The 24,468-nt window shown below is 42.9% G+C and overlaps 1 protein-coding gene across 2 annotated transcripts in view; it reads left to right on the top strand.

The window, feature by feature from the left end:
• GRIA1 (glutamate ionotropic receptor AMPA type subunit 1) overlaps nucleotides 1-24,468 on the top strand; it is a 305,105-nt gene that overhangs the window by 160,572 nt on the left and 120,065 nt on the right. For both annotated transcript variants that reach the window (XM_046000553.1, XM_046000554.1), the window contains exons 5-6: nucleotides 3,847-3,900; nucleotides 22,745-22,906. In XM_046000553.1, the coding sequence (XP_045856509.1) occupies nucleotides 3,847-3,900; nucleotides 22,745-22,906 (216 nt within the window). The remainder of the gene's footprint in view (nucleotides 1-3,846; nucleotides 3,901-22,744; nucleotides 22,907-24,468) is intronic.

The raw sequence follows: 24,468 nt of genomic DNA, 5'->3' as shown, positions 1-24,468 counted from the left end.
AGCCTGTCCCACAGAAAGTGATCTATATAATAAGTCTTTGTCCAATTCTGCTATTTCTAGCACCACCTAGTACTACCTTCTTGAGTCACTTCCTTCTTTGGGCATAAGTGTCCTCATCTATAAAATAGGAATGATGGCTCCTGTTCTACAGAGCTGAGAAAAAGACCGGATGAGATAGCAGTTGGAAAAAGTACTGAATGATAATTAGATATTCTTAATAGACTGATGATTTGTCCTTTGTTGCTCTGTAATAAAGACGGTAGCCAGTGCTACCATTCTCTGAGCACCTGACATGTACCAGACACCATGCCAAGTCCTTCCCATGCATCATGCTCATCTTCACGTCTACTCTATAAAATCAGTTCTATCGCTTCCCCTAATTTATAAATGAAGAAACAAGGGACTATACTTGCCTGGGAATTCACAGCTAGCATGTAAGAAGAGCAGGAAGTCAAAGTCATCTTAGTCTGGCTGCGGAGCCCAACCTTCCCCAAAATGTAACTTTTCAGTCTCTGATGTCTCTAGCCACCTCCTCTGCCAAAGGCAAACTTAGGTTTTGTAAGGAAGTGACTTGTTTGTATGGGCATTTTAGATGGTAGTATATTAACTCTTTTACTGTTGGATTCTTCTATTCTGAAAAGCAAGGCCAAAGAGCTGAATGGATCTTACAGATCACTTGATTTACCACCTGCATTCAGTTTACAGGTGGGATAACTGATGGTCCCATTGGCTGATTTGCCTTCAATTCAGACAACTAGTTGGTAACAGTGATGTGTCTCGAATTTACATCTAATGGCTTAGAGTCTGACATCCTGACATCAGTCTAAACAATTGAACACTTGAACTGGGATCTTTTCAGTCTAATACAAACGTCCTGCCTGACCTAAGGAGGAAGATAGTGATTCTCAATTCCAGGTATGGAATTGCCTATCTCTGTCTCTAGTCCCCCAATCAGAATACTGGCATTATGAGAGACAAGGATTTTTGGTTTATGTTCTTTGTGGTATCCACAGTGCCTTGCACAGTGCTGGGTACCTTGTAGGTATTCAATAAATATTTTCTGAGTGCCTGGAAAGAATAGGGAATCAATGAAGGCTCTACGAAAGATCCCAAATGTGAGATAGATCTGAATATGTACAGGTAGTCATTGGCTGGATAAGAGTCATTAAGCTGGAAAGAAGGGCATGTAGGGCAGCCCAGAGGGCATGTGAAGGCTGGGGTTCATAGACTGACCTAGCAAGGCAGATGGAAGATGCTACGTGTCTACTGGGAGACAGTGACAGTCACATGATTGAGTCTATTCTTGGAAACCGCTCTAAAGAGTTTGGGGTTTATTCCATAGACAGTGGAGTCAGTAAAGGTTTGTGAGCAAGGAATAGGGTTATTAGAATATAATGCTTTGTCAATATATTAGACACCAAATTATATAGTACAGTCATTAAGTTCAGAATGAGTTAGAGATGAGAGAGACCAGGATTAGGCTATCACCCTGCTTTACTGCCTTCATAGTGATTCCCACTTGCTGAAATCTGGCTCATTTATCTGTTTATATATTTACCATCTGTCTCCCTACTAAAACGTCAGTTCAGTTTAGGGAGAGCACAAGGACCCTGCCTCACAGGGCCACAGGCTGTCCCCAGCACATAGCACAGTGCTCAGCATATCATCCCTGTTCAGTAAGTATCTGCTGGCTGCATTAATGAATCAGAGAAGGTTTTACAGAGTAGGTGGGATTTGAGCTCAGCCATAAAGGTTATGAATAATCAGAGAGAATGGGAAAGGACATTCCAGATGCAACGATTATGAATTAAGGCAGTCCAGTGGAAATAAGCTTTGAAGAAATAGGGTGAGCAAGGCTAAGGGCTCCACGTGAAATTGTACATTGTCTTTATAACACCCCCTCTCAGTTTGTAACCCGGGGGCATTCACCTCTCCATCTAGTATGGGTCTTACCACCGTGAAGTGGGACCCCAGGGAGGCAAGGACCATTTATGTCTCTGTTCCCACTCTATCCACAGCAGAGTGCTTGGTACAGAATAAGCACTTAATTAATGTTTGTGAAAGAGGGAAGAGAGGGCAGTGGGTTGGTAGGTGAAAAGAATGGGTGGGAAGGTTGGCATTATGTTGAACCATATGCAAGTGCTAATTTTTATCAACCCAAAGTCATCTATTGTCATCTGTTTCTTATGTTTCAATCTGCAGTTTTATCTTGCAGAGACTATTCTTACCCATTGCCTAAATGTGGCAGGTTTTGAAAGATCTCTCTTTTTTTTTTAAAAGATTTTATTTATTTATTTGACAGAGAGAGAGATCACAAGTAGGCAGAGAGGCAGGCAGAGAGAGGGGGGGAAGCAGGCTCCCTTCGGAGCAGAGAGCCCGATGCGGGGCTCGATCCCAGGACCCTGAGATCATGACCTGAGCCGAAGGCAGTGACCTTATCCACTGAGCCACCCAGGCGCCCCTGAAAGATCTCTTATTTGCTATTTTGTGTTTATTAGAAGCTGGATAGGTTTTTGGTAAAGGTATCTTATTATTGAAAGGGCAGCAAACCGTTTGACAAGAAGATGGAAAAGTAATGAAGAATTATTAATAAAACTATCATCCCAATAGTATTTGAGCTCCATGGCCTGGAATTTCACAATCTAACCACTGTTTCAGAACATTCATTGTGTGTGCTTGCATTTAATTATTCCCTACATAAAAAAAAAAAAAAAATGTGAGCCGCTATGCACATACATCCAATTAAGTAGATGTCTAAATGTGGATTTTAATAACCTTGAAAATTTATTCAGTTAGACAAGAAGCCCAAGTGCTTCTCATATGTTTTATGCCTTCTTGTAAGAGTGCAGGAGAGGCACTGAGCAGAATGTACTAACCCCAATTTCATGATTAAAAAATGAAGAAATAGATCAAGTTAACTTGCAGGCTGAGCTAGGGCTATGCTCTTAGCTGTTCCTTGGGTGGCGTGTCTGGCTGCCTGAGCAAACCCCTGGATAATTCATCCCACAAATATTTTTCCTGCCCACAGTGATTACAAAAGTCTGCACAATGAGGATGGAGGAGTTTTGGGGGACCCTGGCTCTTACTGATTAATCATAATTGGGTTACATACAAAGACTCACAACAGTCGGGTTCCTGTCTCGGCACTGCTGCAGAATCTGGGCAAGTCATTTCCCCTCTCTAGGCCTGAACTTCCCATCTGTACAGTGGAAGACTGGACCATCTCATCCTGACATGCCCTTCCAACTTCCAGGTTGAATGGTCAGTTAATTCCTGGGTATCCAACTAGTTTAGGGAAGAAGTCACAATATTCAGGGGAAGAAGGAACTGGATCTGAATATGGTTCATGCAAGGAGTTGAAGGTCAAGAACCTACCCATCTGACCATCCACCCACATCCATCCATCCATCCATCCATCCAAGCAGCAGGTAATGTCATGACAGTGGCAGTGAATTCAACATAGCTTCAGATTCACACAAGGAAAGAATCTCCATCCCGGGAAAGGCTTTATGGATGAAGAAGTGAAATGAGCATTTCATCTGAATTTGGGGGAGGTTATGATAACACTCCTCTACACGTAGTATCAGACAAAACTGATTTCAAATCCTTCATCTGCCACTTAATAGCTGGGTAAACTTAGGGAGCTTATTTAATCTCTCCATGCCATTTAATCTCTCCTCATCATCATAAAATGAGGGTATCCATAATGCCACCAATATTGTACTTTGAATACTTAGGATAGAACAGGATATACTGTAAGCACTTGCTGTTAGTTGCTACTATTATTGCCATTGTAGCTTTAATTGCAAATCTGATTGATGAGTCCCTTCCTGTTGTGTTTTGTAGATCATAAAACTGGAAAAGAACGGCATCGGCTACCACTACATCCTTGCAAATCTGGTGAGTACCATGCACTGCTGGTTTTCAGCTTATGCACCTTTGCACATATAGGCCCTACCTACCTTGTTTCTGCGGCCCCCAGCTAGTGCGAACTGCCTGGGTGGGAGGGGCAACCCAGAGTGGCAATACTAAGCTTGCCTGTTCCCCTCCACATCCCCATTTGTCAAACCATGGCACACTGTGGTAACCCTCTCATCTTCCTTAGAAGAGAGGGTCATCACAAAGGCAGGTTGAATCAGCTCTGCTCCTTGACAGTAAGGACAAAACCAGCCCATCTTTGAAGAGATACAAGGTGTTTCCACCCCACTGTTTTTGACCCTCTATTTTGACACCAGTCGCAGTTTTACTGTTTCTAAGTACAAACACTGGAATCACAATGATACTGGTATTGACAGCTCTTTAACCAGAAAGCAATTTTACAACATGAACAATATTATGTCAATTTCGTTTTTATTCACTTTTCTGTGTGGTATAAATTAACCCTGTCTTCTTAAAAAATTTTGTTTTCATTTTAATATATTCTAACTCTTTTTATTGGACACAATCATTGTCAGTGTTGTGAAGATTTGAGTCATCAAATAATTTTTATTCATATTAAATTTTACCTAATAACATGTGCCATTAGGAGTCTTCTTTTGTGGCCATAATTTCTGGCAATTCTATTTTTCCTGGGTCATATTTTGACCATCTACCTTCTTTATCATGAAGTTTGATTCTTCCAGAATTTTATCCAAAGCTAAATGTAATTTTATCTTGCCGTTAGTCCCACTGTTTACATCTTTTAAAGAGCTTCATGGTGATGTAATTCACATACCATACTGTTCATCCACATAAAGTGTCCAAATCATTGCTTTTTAATATATTCACAGAATTATGAAACCATCCCCACAATCTAACTTTAGAATTTTTTTGTCATCCCAAAAAAGAAACCCCATACCCAGCAGCGCTCACTCTCCTTTGCTCTCTAAACTCCTGCTCCTAGGCCTAGGAAACTAGCAATCTACTTTGTAAGTATTTGCCTATTCTGGACACTGCGTGTAGGCAGAATCATACAATCTGTGCTCCTTTGTGACTGGCTTCTTTCACTTAGCATCATGTTTTCAAAGTTCCTCCAAACTGTAGCACTTACGGTACTTTACTCCTTTTCATTGCCAAATAATATTCTCTTCTATGGCTATACTGCATTTTGTTTATCCATTCATTGGTTGATGAACATTTGGGTGGTTTTCGCTCTTTACCTATTATAAATAAGCTGCTATGAACATTTAGGTACACGACTTTCTCTTGAGTACAGACTTAGGAGTGGAATTGTTGGGTTATAGGCTCACTCTGTGTTTAACATCTTGAAGAAATGCAAAATTACTTTCCAAAGTGGTTATATATCCCAATAAATCAATAATAAGTTTTTATATTGATTAAAATATTTTAATCAATAATACATTTTGCCAGTGTGACAGTTTGGGCAGTTAATGATTTTCCCCAATGTAGCTTTTTCTACAAAGTGTGCTTGTTATCCTGGCTTGTCTTTACAATCTTGTTTGCATGAAAATGTGATTTTTAAATTTGTATTTATAACAAAGTGTATCATGTTAGTTTTAGGCATGTTATTTGGTGTTGATTATTTTTATGAGTAGCATTAATAATTAATGGAATAAAAAATTGCTATTTTCTACTTATTTTTAGAACAAAGGACATTAGTAGAACAATGGTCTACTAGGTCTGGCTGTATGTAAAGGTCAAAATTGCAAGACTGAAATAAGGGACCAAACATCCTGTCTAATCCTTAATTCCTATTGCCCTTTCTGATCCCATCTCCATTCTTAAACAAGTCCCTGCCTAAACCTTTCCCTTCAAAACTTCATTGCCTTGATTGTCTCAATATTTCAGGCTCAGGACCAGAAATGAGAAGGGCTCATTGCAATAGGTTAATTTAGACCCAGATGTTAATAGCTAAATATGTTACATTTCTCAAAGGTATTTGACTTTTAAATGGTGGGTAGCTCTCCAGAGACTTTTAGGGAACAAGAGCCTCACCCCAAAAAAAAAAAAAAAATTGCACAGACAGAATTTTTGACTTTGTAATAAAGCAGGTTCAACATCCCTCAAGTCCCAGCTCCCTACTGCTGGAAGGGACTTCAGAAATCAGTATCATCTAAGTCTCCTTTGCTTGTAGAGAACTAAAACCAGCAAGGTGGTGTGGCCTGGGCATGCAGCAAGTCAGGGATGGAGCTAGGCCTAGCACCAAGGTGAGCAGGCAGCATCCAACACCATATGCAGGGCTCCAGCACGCCTCTCCGTACAGACTGTGCGAGCACCCTGCTGCTGGAGAATACACAGAACAACAGCGGGGGCATGCATAATCACCTCTCTAGGGTAATATAGAAATTACATATCAGTGGCCTTGGAGCCACCGAAAGACCCCAGATAATTAAATTGCCAGCCTCCATCTGTTGCCAAGTGACCCCTTGGTCACTGCATCACCGAGTCAGCCCCTTGGGCTTCTGTATCCTTCTGATCTGCATTCTTCTTCTTCTGACCTAATGAGCTCTCAAATCCTTACAACTGCCAGCTAATAGGATGCAAATTGCATATACCATCCAAATACAAAAGACTTGCATGTTCCAATAGATTAGTTGATAATTAGGCTTCAAATTACTAATTAATTCAGTTCGAAACATAGGCGAGTATGTGGTGTGTGTTTTTCTTCCCCCTTCAGAGAAATAACGCAATTTATAAGATGATAATTTTTAGAAATTCCGCCACATAATTAGCCTGCTGCTGCATGGAACTGACCCCCTCCTTCAGAGTGTTTGTGATTAGGGTATAATTACAGAGTTAGAAACCAAGGAAGCTTTTGAAAGGTTTAACAAAAGGAGGGAGCTACACTTTTATTTCACAGTTCTCTCTGCACAAGAGAAATGGAGTGCACGAGCTCCGAAGTAGCCAACAGCATTTTTCTAAACGATCACTTTGGAGAATTCAGATAGCCAGCTTTGGGGGACTGCTGAAAGAGAGGAGGGAAGGAGACTGTGGGTCCAAGAGGAGAGCTTTAGGGACAGGGAGTAAAAACAACCATGAACCTTCCCTGCCCCCCACCCACTCTTTTTGTCCAGACACCACCCTTAGCTAGCTCTGTGATCTTGGGCAACTCTCCAGGCCTCAGTCTCCTTCTCTGTCAACTGGGAATGACAGTGATCTGCATGATTATACTGTCATGGGGAAGATCAAAGATGTTGCTGGATGTCACCCTGTTTAGAAGGTTAAACACTGCTCTGCATAGGTGGGGGGATTCTTACCACATATACTGAATCTACTCATCTGTACATCACGTATTCTGGGTGTGCATGTATACACACACACACATACATATATGTGCTTATTCATGTATCCCTATCTTATATACAATAGGATAGATGTATATTTATATTTCTAGAGCACTGGTAAGCCCATGCAATGTACTTGAACCTTGCAGAAATTGGAGAACTGTACCATTCTTTCTTTTTTTATTTTTAAGGAGAGAGAGAGCATGAGCGGTGGTGGGAGATGGGGGGAAGACAGTCAGAAGGAGAGAAAGAATCCCAAGCGGGCTCCAGGCCCAGCACAGAGCCCAGTGCAGGGCTCAATCTTACAACCCCAAGACCATGACCCGAGCCAAAATCAAGAGCCGGATGCTCCACCAACTGAGCCACCCAGGCACCCTATACCATTATTTCTTAAAGAAGCACCTAGGCCCTGGAACTCACCAGAGGGCCAGGCTGTCCAATCTGGCTAGCCATCCTCCTTCAAACCCCAGTACTGGCTCTATGTTCATTCCCAGCTCTGACATTGTGATCAAAGCAGACATCTACCAGTCAGGGCCCTCCAGAATTATAGCTCTTATCTTTGTGACATATCAACAGCATATCTTAGACCAAACTAGTGTTTCTCAAAACAGAGGGCCTGTGGACCTCCCCCGCCCCCGCCGCCCCCGCCGCCCCGGACAATACATCTACAGAGTCAGTTTGGGAAACATTGAGCTAATCGTGTCACTGGAATTACAAAAATGAGTAATCACATCCCGAAACAAATGACCAGATTATTAATACTGATAATTAGAGTTTTACTGAAACAAAAAAGCACATTTTAAAATGCTTATGGAAAATTAGCAGACCTCTGAGAATTTACAAAGGGTCCAGCAGACCCCAGTTTGAGAAACATTGAAGGTGTTGATTCTTTTTCAGTATGGACCATTTGGTACCTCCTTGGGGATTAATAACAGTAAAAGTAACAGCAATCCTCCCATTTTCACAACTGTTATAGTTTATGTGCATTTTCTTAAGAATCACACCACGGGCTTTTGAGAATCACAATACTCCAGTGAAGTCAGCAAGGTAGAATTCATCACCGCCATTTTACAGGTGTGGGAACCAAGGCTCAGAGCCGTAATCTGAACTGCAGAGGAAGGCAAGCACCTAGTCAGTATAGTTGGGCTCTTGGGAATCTGACAAAAACCTAGTAATGTGGGCTTAAAAATAGGGCTATCAGCCTAACCCAATGCCAAGCCTCTGGGAGCCACTGACCAAAAATTCCTTAAAGCCCTCATGGATAACAGTGTCAATAATTACAGTGGCAGTAACTACTACAATTGACTTAATCATTGCTACATTCCAGGAATACTTAAAACGCCTATCTATTAAACCCTACCACAGTCCTTGATAATATTATCCCCACTTTTCAGATGAAGAAACAGGTTCAGAAAGATTAGTGAATTTTCCAAGGTCGCCAAGTTGATAGAGTGATGGAGCTGGGCTTCCTCTCCAGGACCATGGGACTTCAAAGGCCACATGCCTAGGATGTGCCTTGTGACCGCTGAGTGTGGGGAAGTGGAGGAAGGAGTAAGGGTTTGGGGCACTGGAGGGGTGGTCCTTGGCAGGAAGGCTTGAGTTTAAACCTTGCCTGCAGTAGGCCTGGAACTCAAACTTAGGCTCTCAAACTCCTATGGGATACCTCTTTAGTTATACACTGATGGAATTTCATTATAATTTCAGGGGATGAGGAAGCTGAGGGAGAGACATTGAGGTCAGGTCACCCCAGGTCTCACTAGGGTATTTGGGGATCAGAACAGTTAGCCATTTCCACCCTGTGGTTGTATAATAACTCCCGTAAAGAGTTAGAGTTGGAACGTTTGGTCCAGAGAACAGTAAACCCAAGCCCCCAACTCTGTGCTGCTGCCCTCTGCTCTATCAGTCCTGAGAAGAAGCTGTTCTCTGGTCTCCTTCTCCCCTCTACTGAGAAATGTCTCCACCTTCTGTACCGTCACCCTTGCCGGCTGTCTTCTGCGGCTCTCTTCCCACTGCCTCCTGCTGCTTTCTTCCCACTGTCTCCGGGCCACACCCGGCATGCCTGATTTCCATAGCCTCTGGTTAGGCAGGTGGTACTGTGGTTGGGAAGGGTGGTTGAAGGTCAAACAGACCTGGGTTTATATTCTGGCTTTCTATCGATTAGCTATGTGACGTTAGTCAAGTTACCTACTTATTCTGAACTTTCATTGCCTCATCTGTAAAAGAGGGAATAATGTGATATTATCTACCTCCTTATTGGTATTATGACAATTAAGTAAGACAGTATGTTATAAAGGGTGTACAATAAATATTTGGCCCAAATAGGCACTCAATAAATGTTAGTAATTGCCACCATAATAATCATCATACCATCATCATCATTATCATTAGTGGAAAAAGAAAAGACATTTAACATCTGGGGACTCGCTACTATCTTTGAGACCCTCTCCCAAGCTAAATCCTATCCACAACTGCCTCACAGTTATATAATGTCTTCCTCCCTGTTTGTCTTTAAGCTCCCAGAGGAAGAAACAGGTATGCCTTATTCACTGATGAATTCCTAGGGCCTAGTAGAGGGAATTACATGTACCAGGTGGTCTTTAAAAAACCTCTAAATGTGGGGCGCCTGGGTGACTCAGTGGGTTAAAGCCTCTGCCTTTGGCTCAGGTCATGATCTCAGGGTCCTGGGATCGAGCCCCGCATTGGGCTGTGTGCTCAGCAGGGAGCCTGCTTCCTCCTCTCTCTCTGCCTGCCTCTCTGCCTACTTGTGATCTCTGTCAAATAAATAAATAAAATCTTTAAAAAATAAAATAAAAAATCACTAAATGAATGAATGAGGGACATAACCCCACATCACATGCCCACACATCACATGCACTTACAGGCAAAATCCTTAACTGCAAACTGCTGAGAGCAGCAGAGGTAGTAGAAATGTGAACATAGTTATGAATATGCACATGAATAGAGAAAGATGGGCCTAAGGGGGCTTTTAATCCACTTCCAATAAAGGGCAAGAATCTCTTCTGCACCATCCCAGCGGAAGCCCATCCACCTGTTTCCTGCTTGAATGATACCCAATGATGGGGAACTCACTGCCTTGAGCAGCCCTTTCTCTCCTTGAAGGGCTCTGAGATTTCTGGTCTTGCTCAAGGAGGGCCCAGGCTGCCCTGTGCTATCCTCTCTGCATTTGTGGCACCACCTGCTCTCTCAGAAGCCTTGCAGAACACGCCTGCTGCCCTTCCACAAAGCAACCTTCATGTGCTTGGAAACATCTACGCTGCTTGTCTGCTCTGTGCTGCTCCTCCAGCCTGGGCGCCCCCCGTGCCCTCAGTACCTTCTCACAGCATGTGCCTCCAGGGTGGACCGAGCACGTCCTCCAGCCTAGCACAGCTTCTCACACAAGAAGAATCACACAGCTTGACTTCTGCCCTGGGAGCAATGAGGCCTTGTCTTCCAGCTGGACTGGAACACGGAACTAAAGTTCTAAAGAATGAGAGAGCCTGGGTGGCTCAGTTGGTTAAGTGTCCGACTCTGAACTCAGCTCAGGTCTCGATCTTGGGGTCGTGAGGTCAAGCCTCACGTTGGGCTCCACACTGGGCTTAGAATCTATTTTTTTTTTAAAGTGCTGGAGAAAAAAAATCACACAATGTGGGATAGGAATGCAAGCCTCCCTAAATGGCAGCTGAGCTGACGGAGCACAGCAGTCAGCGGCTAGAGAGGCCTCTGGAGGCTGCAGGGTGTCTGGGAAGGAGACAGTGGGTCCACATGCCAGTGGTCCTGTGGAGAGCATGCCTTTGCCTTGGTTTGAAGAGGCCAAGAGGGCTAGTGCTGAAGGGTCCCTAGGAGCTCGTCTCACCTGGTGCCTCACTTTATAAATGGGCACATAGGCCCAGAGAGGGGATGTGACCTGCTTGAGGTCACTGAGAAGTTAAACAGCAGAGCTGGGCCTGGGATTTGGAGCAGTTGTTTCCTCTGTTCTTTATGCTTCATTCCCCCCACTGCTGCCTCTCAGTTTCCACTGTGTGTGTGTGTGTGTGTGTGTGTGTGTGTGTGTGTGTGTGTGTAAGAGAAAGAATCAAGCAGAAACATGGAGACCAAGGAAGAGGCTCAGAAGTGCTCCTTCCGGCCTCCCCAATCCCATCAGAGTCTCTCTTCACTGAGGCAACTCCCTGCAGCTTCCCTTTGTCCCTTCTATTCACCCTTTCCTCCCTCAGCTGCTCTCTGGTCATTCTCTTGTAACACTGAGAACACGTGGGTTACTTTATGATCACCAGGGCTGACACTGCAGACGCCGCTGGAAGCAAAGAGGAATTAGGTGGGTCCAAAGCCAAATCCCAGATCCCAGAGGATCCTCCCTTGCTTGGTGGTCCCAGCATTCCACTGGGCAAGGCCTAGTGTGTTTCTCTTCACACTCCTATCCCATGGTCTAGAATAGACCTGCAAGAAAGGTGAGATTATATGCCCACTTTGTGAGTTGAGAGAAAGAGGTTCAAGTTGCTGAAGGAGCTTTTCCAAGGTCAGGGAGCTAAAGCTAGAGTTTGAACTCAGATCTCTCTAATTCTGAAAATTAGGTTTGTTCTCCACTGGGCCACTGGCAAAACTGACAAACTCCTTCCCTTCTGAAACTGCCTGGATTTGAATTTTCAGTCACCCACTTACTAGCTGTGATTCTGAGCAAGTCACTTCACCTCTCTGTACCTCAGTTTCCTTATCTGTAGGTGGGGACATGAATACCACTTCACAAGGTAAAGATAAAATGAGCTATTTTATGTCGAGTTTTAGAACAATGAGTGCAGCAGAAGCCTGGGGTCTCATCCCAACTCTGCCACTGACTCATTACCATTTGCAAAAAAAGACATATATATATATATATATATTTTTTTTTTTTTAAGAGTCTCAATTTGTTGGAGATTTGTTACGATGTTTTTAAAAGGAATAAATTGTCAAGAGGACTTGTGCAGATCTGTAATTTACGGTTCTAGTTTTCCTGCCTCTCTCTGAAAGTCCAGGAATATCAACACAAAATTCCTAAGCCACACTGGCTTTTCATCATAAGGGAGACGCTGCTGCATTCATCTCGAGCACTCAGTGTTTGTAGGGCTGGCTCTTGCAAACCGTGCACACTTTGGCTGATCTGGAATAGTCCTTCCCAAGCTGAGCTAACAGATATTCCAAATGTGCAAGACAGTGCTGCAAATGCTCTTCAGAGTGTGGAACCCCTCGCCACTGCCGGCTCAGAAGCAGAAAGAACGGAACCCTCAGTACCAACTGAGGCGAGAGGTCGGGGTACTGTGTAAATAAGAAGGGTTCCGTCTTCACTTCTTACCTGTCCCTGTTTTTAAAACAGAAAAGCAGATAATATAAGGGGAGGAAGGACCCTCGAGCCCCATGAGCTGCGGGGCTCTAGGTAAGTACTTGCTATGTGCCAGGCATCTTTCTAAGAACCCAACATATATTACTATAGTTAGTCTTCCTCCACCAGAGGATAGAGATAAATAATCCTTATTTTGCTGTAAAGGATACTGAGGCCCAGAAAGGTTAATAGTTTGCCTGTGGCCACACAGCTAGGAGGTAGAAGAGCTGAGATTTGAATCCAGGCTGATGTGTAACGTGTGCTTCCTCTGGGTCACTGTCCTTTGTCCTCTGAATCTGAACCTCAGAGCATGCACGTTTTCTGCTCAGAGGGTTATTCCCCGTACTTTTCACCTGACCAAACATCCTCGCTCAGGCTTCACTGCTTCCACTGGGGGGGCCTTCCCTGAGCTCCAATGTCAGATGTTTTCATTAGTTGCTCTACTATTACTTGGGTACCGCTGGCCTTTCTCACTAACCCTAAGTAACTGGAAAGCAGGGAGCACACCTGTGATTCTGTTTCATCCCTTCGTGTAATATGTGCCTCGCAATATGAAGTACTCACAGATGAATGAGAGCATGAATGAATACACTAGAATATTCCTTTCCCCAGTCCCAGTAGATTTCAAATTTATCTTGTGTTTGGACTTTCATTCATTTTTCACCAACCATTCATTAGATACCCACTGTATTGGGACCCTATAAACCCTTAAGCGGGTATTTGGTCAAAAAGTGGGTTTTCTGTAGGCTTTGCTTGATCATCCCTGAACAGGAAGGTTTGGATCAATGTAAAAGGAAGATGTAGTTGGTTTCAAGTCAGTCAAGAACTCCAGGCCCCACATACACAAGGCTGAATTTTGAGTTGACCTTTGGCTCTTTGGCCCTGGCCAGGTGTCACCTCTAACTGCAGCCAGTTACAACACAGTTAACAGAAAGGGAAGCTCCAAGTGACTAACCAATACCACGCCAGACAATGTGCTGCTTTGCCCATGCAACAACAGCCCAGTCTGGGGCCCTCAATCTTCTGCCACCAAGTGTCAGCATTTTATCCTAAACCCCTAGACTGAGAGAAGTTGGTCTGTGAGGCCCTGACTGGCTGTGATAATGGTTTGGCAACAAAGGACACCTGTGTGGGCAGTAGGTGTGTTTGTGTGTTGGCGGTATCCAAGGGTACAGGTACCTGCCTCCTTGGTTTCAAATGCACTTTTGCATTTGAAACTTAGTGTTAACTAAGTTAGTGTTAACTAAGTTAACACTAGTGTTTTGGTTTTTTTTTTTTATACAGGTAGTGTTTTAGCTGATTTAAACACAGCTACAATGTCTTATTGACTTTGCAGGAATCAGATAAGCCCACATGTTGTCAGGGATTATGTACAGTGAGGACACATTTAAGGTTTGGTTGGTTAAAATGACTAAAATGGGAATATGTGAAGACCCTTATGCAGAGATGTGGTGATTTCAGGACACAAGTGAGTCCTCAGCTCAGGAATATTCCCTGAATTCACATATATCCATATTCATGCGCACACACCTATATGATCACAGAATTGTAGATCAAAGCCACAAGAGCCCTTAAGAGAGAAATCAACTGGCTCAAAAGTTTCCAAACTTTTTAGTTAAAAGGTCTATTTTCAAATGGAATCTTGGGGAAAACTCCAGCATGTAAAACAGAAAACAGAGCTGCTTTGGTAGAGGGAAGGTAGGGATCTAGGACCCCATTCTTGTGCCTTCCCCCTACCCCAACATGGTAACCTCTAAAACACTTGCGATCTGGGAATATAGTTGGAATGATCATTGGTCTAGCCAATAAACTAGTACTGGGAAAAACTGAGACCACTGCCCAAGGGCAAATAGCTCCTATGGTTCAAAGACAGAACAGAACGTGTATGGCTGTTCCTAAAACTGTTTTCTTGACAATTCTTATTTATGAACTCATTCAGAATATACTACATGGAAAAAGTCAATGAAAAGCCCTCTTTAGTGCAGAGGATAAAAGCTGGGAGGTGACAGGATGGAAACATATATGAGAATCATGAAAAGCGTGAGCAAAGACATTTGCTCTCTCTTTCCTTATTACCCAGCGTTAACTGAGCCATTCCCGTGCCCTAGGTGCTATGCTGTGGAAATGCCAGTGCCTGAGTCCCTGCCTCCTGGGAGCCCACAGTCTCTTAAGGCAGGTGGGAAGGACAACCACAGTCTCTGAGAGAGAGACAAGACAGGCCTCAGAGAGGTAGAGACAAAGACCTGTGGTTTGCATTCCATGCAGCAGATCACATTAAAGATGGTACCAAGGCAAACATCATGGTCTCCTGGAGACCTGTTAATTCCTTCCTACAGTAGACATATGGGTCCTTCCAGGTGCTTCATCGCAGGACAGGAGATGGAGGAGTCAGACTGACAGGACTAGCAGCCAGGAGGTGGGATGCACAGTGCTTGGAAAACAAGCCAAGAGTTTTGTTACTTGTTACGACTGTGGTCTCTGCCCATCATTAGCTGTGCGATATCGGGCAGAAGCTACTCCATTCAGTTAAGCCTCAGTTTTCTCATTTGCAGAATAGGAATGATAATAGTAAGTACCTGCTTCCCAGGACTGTTATGAAGGTCAAATGAGATAATACAAATAAAGCCCTTAGCACTGCGCCTACTGAAAGTACAGGCTTTGATACCACTTAGGCACTGTGGCGGTTGTCATTACATTTTAGCCAAAAATCTGCCTGCTGTGACTTCTGCTCATTCACAGATACTGGCTTGCCTTCTGGAGCCTCGGCAAATAAATCTTCCCCCTCTTCCCCATGACAGCCCTTCCGGGATCTGAATACATCCTCCGCTTACCCTCTCGGTTTCCAGTATTTTTCAGGTTGATTAGCCCCACTTTTTCCAGCATTTCTAATGTAACAAGACTTTCCAAACTGCACTTCCCTGTAACGATCCTCTCTCTGGAGCTGTCATCTAAGAATCTGACAAGTGGGGGGAAACCTGGCATGTTCAACTTGCACCCTTCTGAGTATAAAGTACAGGTTCTTTGATTTATTCTAACGTTACTTCTTCTAGATTCCAGAGGGATGAGATGGAGACAGCACTCTTTCCAGTGTCCCAGGGCTTGTTTAATAAACCTTTCTGGTCCCTTTCCTTTAACAATGCTGGATGCTCCCTCTTCCTTCTGATGGGTATGGTGTCCATGCAAGCGGGAAAATGAGGACTGAACAGCTTGTATGTGACTCCCTTGAAAGAATCCCCAAGAAAAAGTAAATCTGGCTTTGAAGATAAATCTTTTCATCCTCCAACAGCAGCATTCCTGTACACCTGCCTTGTGTTCTCTCGGGTGTCTTGCCTGGCCCACTGCCTGGTTTTGAAGCAGTTCCAACAACATCTAACTTCTTTTGAGGCCATGACTATGATGATGGTGATGATAGCGAACATTCACTAAGCACTTACTATGTGCCAGACAGTTCTAGGTGCTTAAATGTATTCTTTTAAATCTTACACCACTTCTATGCTGCAGGGGTTATTATATCTGCATTTTGAAGACCAGAGAACTGAGCCTAGGAGAGGTTAAGTAACCAGGCAGCAGGCATAATCAGTTCTTTTGTTTCCAGCCCCACATGGTAATTAATAGTCATAATGATAGCCCAGAGCCTCTTCATGATCCTGAAAGCATTTTGTAAATCTTCACAGCGACATGAAAGCATATCCAATGTATTTATAGTGTTAAACATCTCTTTAGGATATCGTAATTATTTGAAATGGCTTTTAATTCTAATCCTTTGAAAATTGTAATTGACGTTAGAAGGAACGACTGTGTTAACTGCTTAATTGAGCACTTTTATTCCCATTCTATTTCAACGGCTGGTCAGCATTGCACAGCTCCTACAGTGACATGTAAGGGAGTCAGATCCCACCCCCCGCTAATCCCCTCACCAGCCATGGGGCTTTAGGCCTCTAGTGTCCTCTCTGGAGCTCACCTTCCCATCTGTACAATGAGGGCTTTGGTCTGATCTCCAACATCTTTGCATCAGGCATCAGTAAACTGTGTGGTCTGTGGGTCAGTTCCAACCGTCACCTCATTTTGTTTGGCTCATGAGCTAAGAATGGTTTTTACATTTTTAAATTATTGGAAAAAAATGAAAAGAATGATATTTCATGACTTGTGAAAATCATGAAATTCAAATTTCAGCGTCCATAAATAAATTTCATTGGGACTCAGCCATGCTCATTCATTTACTATTGTCTATGGCTGCTTTCATGCTATAATGGCAGAGTTGAATAATTACAGCAGAAACCATATGGCCTAAAAGGCCAAAAATATTCGCAATCTGGCCCTTTACAGAAAATATTTGCTGACCCCCTAGCATAGATGTGGGGTAGGTGGGCACTAATGGACTTTAGAGAAATCAGAGGCTTGGGAATCATCTAGCCAACCTTCAGAGACTGGTGTCAAAGGAAGGAAATCTAGGGTGTTCAACTACAAATATTCCTCTAAGATAGAAAGCTGTACTGGAAGGCCCCTCTTGAGCGAGGTGAGTCATTTATTCAGCGCTAGTAGCTGTGGCATCCACACCGTCAGAAGTTCTTTGTCCCTCTCTGGGCCATCTGGCAACACCATCCTAAAACTAAGCTCCTGTGCTCCTCCACCAGCAAGGCAGTGCAACATACTGACAAAGAAGACAGATTTTTATGGTTGGACCACGGTTTGAATTCTTGCTTGCTGTGTGATCTCGGGGGAGTTTCCAAAAGTCTCTGAACCGCAGCTCTTCAACATGAAATTGGGATGGATACTCACTCAACTCATTTATGCAAATAAGCATCTGGTGCCTACTCTGCATGTCCACCTTTCGGGGCTGTTTGGGGGATAAAATAAGATGATCTATATAAAGCATTTAACAGAATGCCTGGCTCAGGATAAGAACTTGGGAAATGTTTAAAAGAAATCTAGGGGTGACTTTTGACTATTTCATTTTTCATTTTTAAGTGACAGTAAACTCATCATTTTCAGAAGATTGTTGAGATGAAGTTACAATGCCTATGAAGTAGATCTTAGGCCATTATTTGTTTTTGTTATTCTTATGAGAAATGCTTTTGAAGCTCTCTTTCGGTGGAACATTGAACAGTGACCATGTTCTTGATTTCCAGACCAGGAGATGACAAGGGAATCGGGCTCCCTTAACACATTGTAGCAAAGTTCCAATACATGGAACAACTTACCTTCCCTGTTCTGCCACTGCCACTCCCTCCCCACCTTTCCAGGGACTGACAGGTGATTCTTAACCATCAAGGTACATCAGAATTATCTGAGGAGATATTTTTATTTTTTAATAGTATAAAAAAGGAACTTTATTCACATAGTAAAAAAGAAATATTACAGAAGGGTATAAAATAAAATGCAAGTACCCGTCCTCTTCAGTCTTACACTTCTTAAAAATAACTATCTTAAATCATTCCTGGGTTTGGTGATTCTGGTGGTTCTCCTCCACATTCCTACATAATATGCCTAGTTCTCTTGTTCTTGCTTGATCAATTTTAATCCCAGCTGTGACTCTCCATTAGAAAGATGATCAATCATCTCCTACTACTCTGCACATCCAGTCCTCAATGTTTGGTACCTGTCCCATCATTTGGAATTATCCTCATGAGTACCTTTATAATTTAATACATTGAACCTTAATTTTTGATTTGCCAACATTTGTCCCATTTCCTCTCCAGGGCTACTGAACGACAGTGCTTAGGGATGACTATTTGGCAAAAGCTCTCTAAGCTATTCTGATGTGCCCCTGAGGTTAACGATCTCCATCACAGAGCCTGCAGTACACCAGTCAGGTCATCAGTGCTTGAATGAGATAGTAGGCAGAGCATTCGTCTCATGTCACACATTCCTCAGACACATGTGGGATAGTGTGAAGTGCCAGGGAGGTGCCAAAACAGGACACAGGAGCATAGTGACATAATATCTCCAAGAGCTCACTTGTCACAAAGTGTATTTTTATTTTTTTAAAGATTTTTTTTTAATTACGGTGGCTCAGTGGGTTAAGCCACTGCCCATTGGCTCAGGTCATGATCTCAAGGTCCTGGGATTGAGCCTGCATTGGGCTCTCTGCTCAGCAGGGAGCCTGCTTCCTCCCCTCTGCCTGCCTCTCTACCTACTTGTGATCTGTGTGTGTGTGTGTGTGTGTGTGTGTGTGTGTAATACATAAATTAAAAAAATATTATTTAAATTAATTAATTTATTTATTTGAGAGAGCTAGAGAGAACATGAACAGAGAGGAGGGGCAGAGGGAGAGGGACAAGCAGACTCCCCACTGAGCAGGGAGCCTAACTCAGGGCTCAATCCCAGGACCCTGAAATCATGACCTGAGCCAACAGCAGATACTTAATCAACTGAGCCACGCAGGTGCCCCAAAGCCCTATTTTAGATGAGAAATAGAGTCACTCTATGAGCAGCAGCTGGTACAGCTCTGCAGGGACAGTTAGAAGGAGCCCAGGTTTAGGAGACCTGGATTCTCATACTGAATAACTTGAAGCATCTTGTGCATTGATTTCATTTTTGTTCAGTAGTACAGTATACAGAGCAATGGGCTCAGTATTTGGGGGCATGTTATAAAATAGGCAAAATGATTCAAAAAGAGTGGTGATGATTAAAATTCATGGTTTAAAACCTTAATAAAATGCAATTAGCAATGATACATCCTTACACATATTATATAATTAATATTACAGATAAAGCAGATAAAAGGTGTTCTAAATATCAAATGTTATCCAAGGTTGTTGGTCTTTTTAATAAAATGGCAAAGAAAATTGGAAAATGATTTAATTAAACCCTGTTTAATTAGCAAGCTCCAGGGAATGGAATTGAGTGAGTTGAACTTTACAGTTAACTGGTGGGCAAATAGTTAACACATTTATTTCCCGTTCTTAGTCAAGAGCACTTTTACTGGCAGAGTCCCGTGGTCTTGGATTGTGGAAAAATCAAGCCTAGGCTCTATAATAAAGACTCATTTCTTAGTGATTAAGAACATTGGAGAGATTCAAGATTACCATTCCAGGGGCACCTGGGTGGCTCAGTGGGTTTTAAAGCCTCTGCCTTCCGCTCAGGTCATGATCCCAGGGTCCCTGGATGGAGCCCCGCACCAGGTTCTCTTGCTCAGCAGGGAGCCTGCCCCCCCAACCGCCTGCCTCTCTGCCTACTTGTGATCTCTGTCTGTCAAATAAATAAATAAAATCTTTAAAAAAGAAAAAGATTACCATTCCAGCATGAGATCTGGGAGGGAAAATGCCAACTATGAGATGACTATGCACTGTCCACAAGTTATTCCCTAACATTGTTTCTTTTACCTGACATCACAGATAGGAGTTTATCCTCGTCTGTTCATTCCTACCCAGGGGAGCACAGGAAGTTCTATTAAAGGATCCCATCAGTTTGAGTACACGTAACCAAGGTTTGGCTCCATTAACCTTATAGTCAGACATTCTGGTGATGGAAGTGAGTGACATTTACATTCGAATAAACTCTGCCATTTACTGTGGCCCCCATTATGTTCAAGATGGGGGCAGTTAGTACAAAATGCCCAAGAGCTGGTTATACATTTTCAAGTGACAGAAGATGACTGTAGAAGAGAATTTCCATTTGATTCTCTCAATAGTTAGCTTAGGGACAAGATGTTCTTTTTAAAGTTCTCTAAAAATGATGAGAAATTTCTCAACTGTGCATTAGCTTTTAACCAGTCGTGGGATATCTCTTAGGTGGTATAATGTCTTCAAGTATATATTCTGATTCCATCTGTACCAACAACTTGCTAGACCACTGTGCAAATCAGTAGACCTCTGTGAAAGTCTATAAACTGTGGCTATGGGAAGAGTTAACCTGAGCTTCTCTTTCCAACCAATTAATATCGTCCACTGGCATTTGCTGCCCGCTTATCATATTTCCCCTGCCTAATTAGCATTCTTGCTTAAGAAAGTCTCTTGTTTTTATTCATTCACACAGCAAACATGTATTGAGCATCTGATCTGTACCAGGCATTTCTCTAGATGCAAGGACACATCAATGAATAAAACAGAAAATGTCCCTGTCCTCATGGAGCCAATACTCCAATGGGAGGAGGAAGACAAGGGACCAAATGAGTAAAAGAGATTGTCTCACACAGGGATAAACACCCTGGAGAAACTCAAACAGGGCTCTGAGAAGGAACTGGCTAGAATGGGTGGTGGGATGACTTACTGGTTTTTTCTAGAAGCAGAACTTAAGACAAGGATTCAAGTACAAGTGGTTTCTTTGGGTGCCAATTAGGGAATCTAGGAAGTTAGGAAGGAACAGGATGGCATCCAGTAAAGGTGTACAATCATGACACGTACCCCTGCGGGAGCCTGATCCCTTAAAGGAACTCTGGACATCACTATGGAACCAGCTTCAGGGTTGTCTCTGCTGTGTCCCCTCACCCCCAGCCTCTAGGGACAGGATTCTGGAGTATTTAGCTATTATCTTTCCATCTGTCATTGGCTGAGTGCTGCTTTGAGTGTATTCCCACAGGGTTGAAATAATAGGTATTTGCAGTTAGTGTAGAAAGTGAAATATCAGTGTGTCTGGGTGGCTCAGTCAGTTAAGCATCTGTCTTCAGCTCAGATCACGATCTCAGGGTCCTGGGATCGAGCCCCGCATCAGGTACCCTGCTCAGCAGGAAGTCTGCTTCCTCTCCCTCTGCCCCTCCCTCCCATTTATGCCCTCTCTCTCTCAAATAAATAAAATCCTTTTTCAAAAAAAGTAAAATATCAGTGTATGAAGAGGAGTGGAAACGCGCAGGTACTAACTGATAACATCTACCACAGGGTAGGAATTGGATCTTTAGGTAAGGGGCCAGGAAAGACCTCTCTGAAGAAACTGCATATTGGCTGAGATCCTAAAGACAGAAAGAAGCCAGCCAGAGAAAGCACACTTTGAGGCAGAGAGAATACCTAGGACAAAGGTTCTGAGGAGAACTGAGCTTGGGTTATTTATAAAATACAAATAATAAACAATCAGAACTATAGAGGCACTTGGTTGGGGGTGGGGGGAGTATCTTGGAGTCACAAAGTTGTTTATGACTAGATCTTTTAAACAAGGAACTAGGTAATTCAATGAGAAATTAAGAGACTTGGATAGTATCATAGGACTTCACTGTATATACTATGCTTACATATTTACCTGTTTAGTATGTAAGCTTCATAAGAGAAAGAACTCTTTTTATTCACTGTTAGAATAGTGCACCAGAGCTTCTCAAAAATGTTTGTTGAATGAGGAGTAAAGACCTCCAGAAGACCTTAGTTCTGGCCCTTGCTCTGCCACTGACTCACTGGATGACTTGGTGATCAATTCTCCCACTTTGTCTCAGTTTCTTTGTATGGAAAATAGACACAGAATTTCTACCTTATAAAGTCATAAAGTGAAACAAGGCCACATATATGAAAGTTCTGTACACTATGGAATACTTTATACAAATACCAGCTTTCCCTTTTAAGTCAAAGGCCTCCTGAATTTGAACGCATCTCATCAAATGGGAAGGAAAGATTTATTCCTGGTAAAGGATCCTTTGTGGATGTTAAAACTGATCAGGCCTCCCTGGGTAGGGAAGAGTTAGTCTGTGGAAAGAACATGGAGGGAGGGATGGTCAGAATCCAGACCAGAATCCTAGCTCTTCCACAGACTTGCTGGTGACCTTTGGGAGCCTACAGGAACTTCCTCCTGAGGGACTCCAGACTCTTCTTCTCTCAAAAGGGTGGAGATATGGGTGGTAGAGAGTTCCCTCCTTATGTGTCTGTTCTGTTCCATATTTGTGGCATCATGGTAACCCCATTCAGTCTGTACCACACACTTGACATGCCATCACATCGCTTTCTCTCCCCAACTTCATTATTCAGACAAGACACCATCAGGCAACTTAGTCTGAGGTAGTTTAAGGGCTGTAAATGGCAGAGCCAGCACTTCAACCTAAGCACAGCTGGTTTCTCAGCAAGTGCACTTAACCATTGTGCTAACTATGTACAAATTAAGTGATAACCTTCAGAAGGAAGGGAGGCACACATGTCTCTCCATTCAGCCAGTTTCACCTTATGGAACACAATGGAAATCCTGTGATCCTCTAGCATGATTCAATTGATTTATCCAGGCAGCATGGTCTGACTTCTTTCCCCTCCTCCCTGCACAGGGTTTCATGGATATTGACTTAAACAAATTCAAGGAGAGTGGAGCAAATGTGACAGGTTTCCAGTTGGTGAACTACACAGATACCATCCCAGCCAAGATCATGCAGCAGTGGAAGAACAGTGATGCTCGAGACCACACCCGGGTGGACTGGAAGAGACCTAAGGTGAGGGGATAGGCAGCAAACAGCAAAGAACCCACTAGTCCCTTCCCCTGCCCCAGATTTCTGGGCAATCTTAGACTTTAGGAAAGGATAGCTTTCTAAAAGGAGCAAGCTAAGGAAAATATATACATAAAAATTATGCTGTAAGGGTTGGACAATCCAGAATGACAATGGTTTAAACAAGATGAATATTTTGTTTCTCTCTTTTATAAGCAAAATTCAGAAGTCATCAATCCAGGGCTTGTATACTGGCTTCAGATCTGTCAAACACTGAACCTTTCTCTATCTTCTTCTTCTGCTATCCTCAGGATATGGCTTCTACCTTTTAGCCCAAAATGGCTGCTGAGATTCCAACCATTAACTCAGTGTTCTATCCAGCAGGAAAGTGAAAAGTAAAGTAAAAAGGAAAATAAAGTAAAAGTAAAAAGGAAGTAAAAAGGAAAATAAAAAGCACAATGGCTTCTTTTAAGAGCCTCTTTCAGAAGTCACATAGATCTCCTACTCACATGCTTTTGTCCACATCTTAGAAACCTAGCCCCAGCTAGCTCCAGGGGAAGCTGGAAAACAATGTCTCTGTTCTGGGCACGGCCTCCATATTGCACAGGTCCGGGGGGTGGGGGGATGCTGTTTGCATTCAGTTCTTTATGGATGGAGCCTTCTTGAGTTGTGCAGGGAACTAGCCCTTTATCTGGTCAGCCACATACCCAGCTAAAAATCAGAGAAATCTAAGCAATATCCAGCTCATCTCTCCCAGTTATGCAGGCCATCTCCCCCTCGCTCCCCAGCCATGAAGCTCTAAATCCTATAGCCAAAATCTATTTTGTTTGCTATTCGATAGTGGCTTAGAATAAGGATAGCAGGTAGTTTTTCTTTCCCATGTCAGACCCGGTAGCTTGGCAGAGGCTGTGTGGATCACTGTGTTGAGGATTCCAAGGCCAAATTTGTTTATCTGGAACAAACAGGGAATCCTTGGCAACCTTCTCTTGCCACTTGGTCAATTTCTTTTTGCAAATGGCAAACCACTGCTTCTCACCCCACTCTTATTCAAACTGGTTCAGCAATTCAAAAATGAAGATTTATTTCCCCTATGATTTCACTCATATGTGGAATTTAAGACACAAATGAGTATAGGGGAAAAGAGGCAAACCATGAAATAGACTCTTAACTAGAGAACAAACGAGGGTTACCAGAGGGGAGGTGGGGGCATGGGAGTGGATGGGCAAAACAGGTGATGGGAACTAAGGAGTGCACTGGTTGCGATGACCACTGGGTGTTGTATGGAAGTGCTGAATCACTAAATTCTACACCTGAAACTAATATTACCCTGTATGTTAACTGGAATTTACATAAAAGCTTAAAAAATGAAGATTTATTTCAATATGAGCTTAAGCAAACAAAATCACAAATGTACTTTAAAGCATGAACAAACCAATGCCAGTTAACATGTGAATACCCCGCCCAACTTCCAAAAGATTGGAAATTATAAAAATTATTAAATGTAATACCTCTATTTTTTCTTTTAAAATGTGAAAGACTCATACTCAAAAACTGAAAAAATATTCATA

Source organism: Meles meles, chromosome 3 (genome assembly GCF_922984935.1).
Source record: "Meles meles chromosome 3, mMelMel3.1 paternal haplotype, whole genome shotgun sequence".
Classification (NCBI taxonomy): domain Eukaryota; kingdom Metazoa; phylum Chordata; class Mammalia; order Carnivora; family Mustelidae; genus Meles; species Meles meles.
Note: the sequence above shows the minus strand (reverse complement) of the source record. Positions and strands in the feature narration are given on the sequence as shown.